Genomic DNA, 10,404 nt, shown 5'->3' with positions numbered 1-10,404 from the left:
TGAAAAAGACTATATATATATATATATATATATATATATATACATACATATATGTGTGTGTGTGTGTGTGTGTGTGTGTGTGTGTGTGTAGTCTTTTTCAGATCACTTTGCTGTACCCCTGATGCTAACACAACATAGTAAATCAACTATACTTCAAGAAGAGAAAAACTCACTTCAATAGAGAAACATCGTTTCCTGACACAACTGTCTGAAAGCTTTTCCCCAGTACATTGGGAATAACATGACTTTCAACCATACCTCTTAGCTCCTCCAGCATCGGGTGAAACAATCGTGCAGTTCCTCCATTCCGAGATGTTCTCCCTTATCCACTTGAGGACAGCTGGCTCTGCATACAAATTGTCCACTGGGATATCAAAAAAGCCCTACAGAAAGAAAGAAGCTGGGTCAGTTTTGCTTGTTTTCCTTCTCTTCCATTTACAAATAATGAACACAAAGAGAATAGCAACTTGCCCACAGAATACTTTACTGAAACATTCAAACTGATCAGAAGGTATGCCCGGTGTGGCAGACTGTAAAAACAGCCTCCTCGAATCTGGGCTGTGCAAGAGAGCCCAGCCACGACGGGCAAAGCCAGGCCTCGGCTACACCACAACTGACCACAGGCACATGAGCAAGCTCTTGGGAAAAACGGCCAAGTCCAGCCAAGACCAGAACTACCCAGCCAACATGCAGACCCATGAGGTAATAAATGCTTACTACCTTATGCCACTAAATGTTGGGCTGGTTTGTTAAGGAGCAAAAACTAACTGGTAAACAGGTTAGAGATGCTATGGTATATAAACTTAATGGAAGCCATTTACAATAAATGGTCACAGTAACTAGAAGTCAGGAGATCTGTGTTCTAACACTAGTTGCTACATATTACTTGTATTTCACAAGTAATCTGTTCCTCTTCTATAAAATAGGTATAATCACCTGTCCTATATCTCACTGAATTCCCAGAAGCCTCCAATGATAATGATTTCAAAGTCTCTTTAAAAAGTATAAACTATAAGGTGGTATTCTGCTCCCCTAACTCTGTTTAGGATAGAAAGTAGGTTCCAATATCTATGGCTCTAAATTTAATGATGACAATAACAGCTCCCATTTATTTCGTACCTTTCATGAGCCAGGCGTTATACTATGAATTTAATATCTTATTTGATACTCACAATAACAAAGCAGTGTGTGTTCAGAGAAGTTAAATAACCTGCCCAAGGTTACAAAGCTAGTCAGTGTCAGAGCCAGTATTCAAACTAAGTCTGATGCCAAAGCCTACATGCTTCCCAGAATCCCAGACGGCCTCCCTGTCTAACCACCCCACGTGACTAAGATCATCATCTATGCTTAAGGTGAGGATGTTGAAAATGTCATCAATGTCTAGTTTATTTGAGCTGTACTTGGGCAGTTTTTGCTTCCCTACGGTTTTCAGCATTCAGTCCTCTCCTACCCCCTTTCTAATCCCTAATAATCCCTAAGCTAATACTTAGCTTCCACTGATACCTGAATTTGAGAAGCATGCAGGTCCATGGTGATAATATGATCCGCGCCTGCTACAGACAGCATATTTGCGACAAGCTTGGCTGAGATTGGAGCCCGGCTCTAAATGTAGGGGAGGAAAGAAAAAAAAAAGCCAATTTGAGAAATAATTCATTTGCTCAAGAAGCACTTATTTATTGTGCACCTACTGTGTTTAAGGTACTGTGCTACCAGGAAATTCATAAAAAGTGACATAGCCACTGACTTTGAGTAGATCACAATCTGGCACAAATATGAAGTGGATTATCATTTTTCCAAATCAAGATACATATTTCAGAAAAGAAAATACCTTCCCTACCTTTCTTTTTCTTCATGTACATATTTTCTGCCTATTCAAGTGTTTCCAGTGCTCCATTATTTAAATTAGGCAGACTTTAAAAATCTTTTTTGAAAGAATTTTATTAAAATCTCTTTTAACCCATGCATACTCAAACCTGTGTAACATCTAACGTGTCAACATTTAAAGACACATCACAGGATGGAAATTATAGTTTTATTTTATAAATTACACCACTCCCTTACTCATCCGGAGGCCAATGTTCCAGTAACCTCAACCCCCTTTAATAACAGGTAAACACACCTGGCTGCACCATAAAATAGCAAGGCCCATGCCCTTTACTCTACTCTGTAGGAGCACTGTATTTTACTGAAATAAAAATATCTGGCCTTCTCCCAGGCATTGTATGTAAAATTTGGGCATCAATTACAATAGACCTTCAAAGTTTTACATATATGCTTTATCCTCTAATACTCCAAATAAGGTTAGATGTGTGTGTGTGTGTGTGTGTGTGTGTGTGTGTGTGTGTGTGTTCGCATGTGTGTAATGAGACCAAGTATTCACGTAACTGACTTCAAGTTATATGAAGAGGTCACAACTAGAACCAAGAGGGTCCCAGAGGAGCTACCATAGTTTAAAAAAATATTCTACTCCATGGGAGCTGGCGCTTAGTCTTGCTGATACAATGAGAAAATAGCAGTGAGTTAGCCAAAAGTCACATACATATGACTGGAATAAAACAGACAGACCGCAAATGTGTTGCTTTATACAAACCAATCACGCCAATTGTTTTGAAACTCAGGTAATGCCTAAGATAAAAAAAATAATATCCTCTAAATATACCTTTGATAATTAAGGAAGTTTTTTGACTTTGGGCAAGTGCTCCTGCTTCCCCTGATTTTAAAAAAAGAATTAAAGAAAAAAAAAAAAGAGATTCCGCTCCTACCTTATCCTTCTTATCCTGCCGGGCATAAGGGAAGCATGGGATGACTGCAGTAACCCGACTGGCTGAAGCAATCTTGCAGGCATTAATCATGATCAAAAGTTCCATTAGATTGTCGTTGATTTCACCACAGCCACTCTGAACAATGTAGACATCCTCTCCACGCACACTTTCGCCAATTTCCACACTACAGGACAAGGAAGGACAACAAAAACAATAGATTTTAAAGCACTATACTGTACATCTACAGACAGTAAGGTCTAAAAAACACAGCTTCCCCACTAGTATGCTATGAATGGGTTACAGCTGCATGTGGACTTGATCCCCTCAGACTTCAGGAGATTCCCCAGAGGAGTCCCTCTAACAGAAACAGTTTACTGCCTCAGTTTACTCCAGTGGACTATACAGATATTACCTGCTTTTATAGGTGACATGACATGAAAAAGATTGGCTAAGGCACTTAGAAGTAACTGGACTATAATTTCAGTAGGCAGGCTGTATCTCATTTCATATATTGAATGCAAATCTGATATAGCATCTATGACTGTCACAATCCATATATAACAAAAGAAGTAGAAAGCTCATATAAGGAATGAATCACTACCATTCTATAATGATGCCTTCTACAGAAGATAGTACTACATCTACCACATTGGCAGTTCACTGAACAAATATTAAATGTTCATCGCCAATCACTTTGCTTGGTGCCAGGGACAGGATGGAGAACAGATGTGGTCCCTGCCTTCATTCTATGCTAACTGTACTCTGGTCCAATCAGTAATTCTTATTTTTAAAAATTCCACAGGAAGTTACTCTAATTATGGAGTAACACTATATTTTGCCATAAAATGAAAGTTTTAACATTCATACTTGGATCCTTACCAAGAATAACTTATTAAAAAATAATAACCTCAGTGACACCTCAAAGCAACACCATTTCCCCAAATAATCCTCTAGGTGAGGTGGGGGGGTGTGTGTGGGTGTACCGGCATGCATGCGTGTGTAGCGTGTGTAGCGTGTGTAGCGTGTGTAGGCAAGTGGACCAGAACAGTTGATGACCTGTACTGATGAAGAGAAAAACTTCTTCAACAAGAAGTAATTCCATTGCCAGAAGCTGATATAAGAGCTAATTATTATTTAAAATTTACTCCTTTCCAATCCAAGTAACAATTGTTACTTAGTTCCCCGACTAGGGATTGAACCCATGCCCTCGGCAGTGAAAGCACCGAGTCTCCAATCCCAGGATCCTACTTTTTAAAAAATGGGGTTAGCTTATATTGTAAAGCAAGAAAAATAAAAGCAAATTGGTAAAAATCAAACCAGAAACCAATTAGAACAGAGAAGTTGAGATTCCTGGTAGCCAGAACAAAGAGGAAAACACATTTGTTCAGGATGTTTGGAGGTAAACCTTCAGGCACTGAAAAATGGGCAAAATAAACCCAAAGTAAGCAGAAGAAAATATAAACATAAGAGCAAAAAACAATGAAGTTAAAGACAGTAAAACAACAGAGAAAAACCACTGAAACAAAAAGCTAGCTCTTGGGGCCTCCTCTCGTGGTCCAGTGGTTAAGAATCTGCCTTCCAACGCAGGGGAAGCGGGTTCGATCCCTGGTCAGGGAACTAAGATCCCACATGCTGCGGGGCAAATAAGCCCGTGCACTCTAGAGCCTGCGTGCCACAACCAGAGAGCCCACGTGCACCACAACTACTGAGGCCTTGCACTCTGAAGCCCATGCACCACAACTAGAGAGAAGCCCGTGTGCCGCAATGAAGAGCCCATGCGCTGCAACGAAAGATCTCACATGCTGCAATGAAGATCCCACATGCTGCAACTAAGACCCAATGCAGCCAAATAAATAAATAAATTCTGAGAGGGACTTCCCTGGTGGCACAGTGGTTAAGAATCCGCCTGCCAATGCAGGGGACACGGGTTCGAGCCCTGGTCCAGGAAGATCCCACATGCCGCAGAGCAACTAAGCCCATGCACCACAACTACCGAGCCTGCGCTCTAGAGCCCGCGAGCCACAACTACTGAGCCCATGTGCCACAACTACTGAAGCCCGCGCACCTAGAGCCCATGCTCCGCAACAAGAGAAGCCACCACAATGAGAAGCCCGCAACGAGTAGCCCCCGCTCACCGCAACTAGAGAAAGCCCGCATGCAGCAACAAAGACCCGATGCAGCCAAATAAATAAATAAATACATTTTTAAAAATCAACCAACTGCACTGTATGGACTTTATTTGCATACCAATTCAAGCAAATTGTTTAAAAAAACCCACATTTATGAGACAGATGTGAATACTGGCTAATTATTTGATATTAAGAGATTACTGTTAATTTGTTTCAGGCAAGAAAATGGTATTGTGGTTAGTTAATGAAATGTATATGGGTGATATGATATAATATCAAGGTTTGCTTCAAAATAATCCAATTGTGGGGGGGGGAATAATAAATGAAACAAGATTAGCCGTGAATTGATAACTGCTGAACTGGGTGATGGGTGCATGGCAGGGAAATCATTTACTATTCTCTCTACTTCTGTATATGTTTGAAATGTTCTATAACAGGAAGAATGAACGAATGAATGAATGAATACCACTCAGGATTAGGCTGCCTCTTGCATCTGCTCACTTATGAACCTTCTGCAGGCCTGCTATTGTGAAAATTTAGAAGACTGAGGTTTATCGTCCCTCACAAAGTAACTCACCTCACACTAGAGGTAAGTGAGTCCAACGTGTTTCTTCCAACGGTTTTGACAGATCTGCTCATACCCTTTTACAGATACCCAGCTGACAGATATTTAATTTTGGGTGGAAGTACAACTTGATGGGTCCACCAGGATGCAATGGCTACAAAGAATTTTACGGCAGGATCCTGAAATAGTGATGCTGAGCAACATGATGAACCGAACAGCAATTTTGTGGCCCCCCCAAGACACAGCTGAACAGATATCTCTTAATCACCAAGATCAGCCTTAGGAAACAAGTAAATCTGTCAGCAATGTCAACTATGCTAATGCCAAAATTGCTTTCTGGAGACACTGTTTTAAATTCAAACGGACAGGCACGAGAGGGCCAGGGAGGGCTTCCCGGAAGAGCAACTTGCGTGCTATCCAAAGTGTAGGCCCTAGAGCGTCACTGGCCAATAAGGGAGTCACTGGCCTCAAGTGGTTGTTGAGCACTTGAAATGTGACTAGTGTGACTGGGGAGGTGAACTGAGATGCACGGTAAGTGTGAAATACCACACCTTACTGTGAAGCTGGTATAAATAAAATAAAAATATATCGATTTTTTATATTGATTACATGTTAAATTTTTTTAAAAAACCACTCAAAGGGACAGGACTAAATAACACCTTGTGGAGGTGAGCCTGCTCTGCAAGTTCCTCACTGTGGCGGGCCCAGACAGGAGGCTGCGGGAGTTTCAAGGGACTTCCAGATCTCCTTTACTAACGCTGCCTGCCCGTTGAGAGGTTCCAGGCTGAGTCCCTTCTGTGTTTTACGGCGTAGAACTCTAGGGCCCTGACTGAGTACTTCAAATAGCCAGCAACTTCAAAACTGAAGAAATTTTATTTTATTTTTCACTCCCTGCCCCCCCTGCCACCTCACCTCCTTGACCAAGCTCTCCACTTCTCTGGGGGAGAATGAAAGTCAGGCATATTGATTGCCAATAAAAAGCCAATCATGTCCTCTACACCTGGTGTGGGAAACCTATGGCTCTTGTTCCAGTCAGGAACACAGAATATCATCTGTGCTCCAGACATTCACTCACCAGTCAGACTGTTTGATTAGGAGCCAGGGAAGAGCAGTTTGATAATTGATCCAAGACAGTATAAGGGATGGGCTAATTATCTACTCTAAAGCTGTCTTATTATCAAGTAAGACCAGAAAACAACATATTTAAGACCATGGTGGCTTATCTCTTTTTACAAATGCCTCAACTACCAAAGTCAACATAAAAAATATTCACAAAACTGCTTACATTGTTCATTATGTTACTCGGTATCATTATTTAAGGACCCCACCCATAAAATTCGTAGAATTTTGTGCCTGGAAGTATCTAAAGAGTTTTATGAAAATGAAAACTACATAATCCATTGCATATGCCTTTATCCCTTTGGCTGCCGGGAAGCCAAGGGATACAGTTAAAGTGACACTAAATCAACTTCAGTAATCACTTTATGCCAAATTCTTGGCACAATTACTATAGTACTTTGTTCTAACAGGCTTCTGATGTATCTACTTAAACTTTTTGTACCTGTGACTATCATGAAACACTTTAAATCCTTTCTTGAAAGCAGGTATGGTATTAATTACAAAATTAAATTTTCACCGCCAACTTAAACATCAGAGAGCATTTGCTAAATACATAACTTTAGTAGAAGTGATTTTTTTAAAAAGTATATTCTAACATCACATAAGGTTTGAAAAGTCATTCTTAAAAAAAGTCACCAGCTCACCATCTAACAATCACCAGTACCATTTTTGTATTATATCACCTAATAAGCAACCAACAGTGCAGCCGTTTCCCAAAGCCACACTTAGGACTAGCACGTACCCTCAAGCACAGAAGGATGTTATGACCAGACATGCATCTAATAACTTAAAAAAGTTATTTAACTATATTAAAAATAAAGTGGTACACATAAACTAGGACACTGCCTTGTTTTACTGTACATAATTCTAATCTCACTAATCAAGACCAATCTTTCCCTCCAGTTAGTTCTATGACGTACAGACTTGCATAAAGCCTTTTAAAAAGCCCATGAAGTACACTTAGATTATACAGCTCGGTCAATAAACAGTTCAGTGAATCCAAAAAAAACCTTAATATCATTCTTATGGTTTCCTCTAAGAGATGATAAGTTAGGCAGTGATGGATGGTAGAAGAATTGATGGTGTGCCTGAAACTTGTTTGCTCTTAATATCATCTACCACCACAACGAAGAGAACGAAGAGTAGCGGCCAGCCGGCATGCAGCAACGGAGACCCAACACAGCCAAAAATAAATAAATATAATCATCTACCAGGTGGAAAGACCTGGTTTAGCAACTGAAAGGGTAACAATCCTTGTTCTTTCCCTCTAGCTAATGGTATGTCCTCCAAATGGCTTTGGGCCAATGATTCTCCCAGCTGTTCTGGGGAGGCCAGATGACTGGCTATGTCCATCCAGTGAGAAAAACTGGCTTCTCCTTTACCCTTTCCTTTAGCATCAGACATAATTGCATCTGACAAGCACAAAATGTTAAACATAGAAAGGAAATAAAGTGAATCTAAAAGTGCCTTTTGATTGGTGGTATTCTTAAGAAAATCTCAAGGATTTAGATGGATGTTGGCACGTGCAAAATACATGGGATTAACTAACAAAGGTTATAGTTCTTAGGAAAATCCTAGGCAACCAAGGTTAAAGTCATCCCCCTCTCAGCCTATCCAGAGTAACCAAATAAACCAAAGTTATTTAACAATATTGAAGAGAATTGAGTCCAAAAATTTAGTACATATAACAAGAAAGAAACAGACTCACAGATATAGAGAACAAACCAGAGGTTACCAGTGCGGAGAGGGAAGGGGGAAGGGGAAGACAAGGGTAGGGGATTTAAGAGGTACAAACTACCATGTATAAAATAAATAAGTTATAAGGATATATTGTACAACACGGAATATAGCCAATATTTTATAATAACCTTTAAAAATTGTGAACCACCTTGTTGTACACATGAAGCATATAATATTGTACATCAACTACACCTCAATAAAAAAAAAATTTAGTACATTCAGAAGTTTCAAAAGCCAGATGAATACTGTAACAGCAAAAGATTTAAAGAAAATACTCAGAGTTGGGCAAGTTACTTAACCTCTGAATCTTAGTTCCTTCATCCATAAAATGGGGATAGTAAGAGTACCCCCTCAGAGCAGTGTTGAGGGGATTAAATATTAGATGTGTATAAAGTGCACAGCATAGGAACTAGCACATTTTAAGCATTCACTATTTATTAATTATTATTCATATCATCATTGCTGATAGCAGAACTCGTTCAACTTTTCTAGAAAGCAAATTTGGCAACAAGTATTAAAAAGCCTGGGCTTCCCTGGTGGCGCAGTGGTTGAGAATCCGCCTGCAGATGCAGGGGACACGGGTTCGTGCACCGGTCTGGGAAGATCCCACATGCCGCGGAGCGGCTGGGCCCGTGAGCCATGGCCGCTGGGCCTGCGCGTCCGGAGCCTGTGCTCCGCAACGGGAGAGGCCACGGCAGAGAGAAGCCCATGTACCACAAAAAATAAAAAATAAAAAAAATAAAAAGCCTGAGAGGGACTTCCCTGGTGGCACAGGGGTTAAGAATCCGCCTGCCAATGCAGGGGACACGGGTTCGAACCCTGGTCCAGGAAGATCCCACATGCCGCAGAGCAGCTAAGCCCGTACACCACAACTACCGAGCCTGCGCTCTAGAGCCCGTGAGCCACAACTACTGAGCCCGCGTGCCACAACTACTGAAGCCCGTGTGCCTAGAGACCGTGCTCCGCAACAAGAGAAGCCACCGCAGTGAGAAGCCTGCGCAGCGCAACGAGTAGCCCCCGCTCACTGCAACTAGAGAAAGCTCGCACGCAGCAAGGAAGACCCAACGCAGCCAAAAATTAAAAAAAAAAAAAAAAGCCTGAGAAGTGGTGTATACCCTTTAACCTAGTAATTCCCCTTCTAGATATTTATCCTAAGGAAATAATCAGGAACAGTCAAAAGATTTACATTCAAAAGTTTTCATATAAAAGAATCAGGTCAAAACTTTTAAATATCTAATAGAGACTTGGTTATATAAAATTATAGTAAAACCATGACAAGACTATACAGCTATTTAAAACCATGTAGACTAAATATTAAGAGGAGAAACTACTCAAAATATATTGCTGAGTGAAGAAAGCTATAAACAACCTATCTTACTTTTTTAAAAAAGTATATAAACAAACATCTGGAAGTTCATAAATCAAAATGTTAAGTTTATCTTGGGTGGTGGAATTATTTGGGATGTCTTTTCCCCCCTCTGTCCTCTTCTATATTTTCCACATTTTCTGCAATACCATCACCACCCCTTACCAACACTGTGAATTTGTTAGACAATTTTCTAAGAACTTTACTCCTATCTCATTTAATTGTCACAATAGACTCTGGGTAGATGCTACTTTAGAGATGAGATTACTGAGGCAAAGAAAGGCTTAGGATTCAAACCCAGCTTCTCTGATTCCAGAGTCTGAGCCTTTAACCTCTCATAGCTATTTGTGTGCGTCATATACCTACATATATGTATGTATGTTTCCTCAAAAACAGGACAGCAGGGGCTTCCCTGGTGACGCAGTGGTTAAGAATCTGCCTGCCAATGCAGGGGACACCGGTTCGAGCCCTGGTCCAGGAAGATCCCACATGCCTCGAAGCAACTGAGCCCGTGCGCCACAACTACTGAGCCTGCGCTCTAGAGCGTGCGAGCCACAACTACTGAAGCCTGCGCGCCTAGACCCTGTGCTCTGCAACAAGAAAAGCCACCGCAATGAGAAGCCCTCGCACGGCAATGAAGAGTAGCCCCCCTTGGCAGCAACTAGAGAAAGCCTGCGCACAGCAAAGGAAGACCCAACGCAGCCAATAAATAAATAAATAAAT

General features: G+C 40.9%; 1 protein-coding gene across 1 annotated transcript in view; it reads right to left on the bottom strand.

The window, feature by feature from the left end:
* Nucleotides 1–10,404, bottom strand: part of PRPS1 (phosphoribosyl pyrophosphate synthetase 1) — a 19,152-nt gene that overhangs the window by 6,070 nt on the left and 2,678 nt on the right. Inside the window, exons 2-4 of the mRNA XM_007100759.3 lie at nt 2,763–2,946; nt 1,504–1,602; nt 259–383 (exon numbers count right to left, since the gene is read on the bottom strand). Of these exons, the coding sequence (XP_007100821.1) occupies nt 259–383; nt 1,504–1,602; nt 2,763–2,946 (408 nt within the window). The remainder of the gene's footprint in view (nt 1–258; nt 384–1,503; nt 1,603–2,762; nt 2,947–10,404) is intronic.

This window comes from Physeter macrocephalus, chromosome 21 (assembly GCF_002837175.3).
Source record: "Physeter macrocephalus isolate SW-GA chromosome 21, ASM283717v5, whole genome shotgun sequence".
Taxonomy (NCBI): Eukaryota; Metazoa; Chordata; class Mammalia; order Artiodactyla; family Physeteridae; genus Physeter; species Physeter macrocephalus.
Note: the sequence above shows the minus strand (reverse complement) of the source record. Positions and strands in the feature narration are given on the sequence as shown.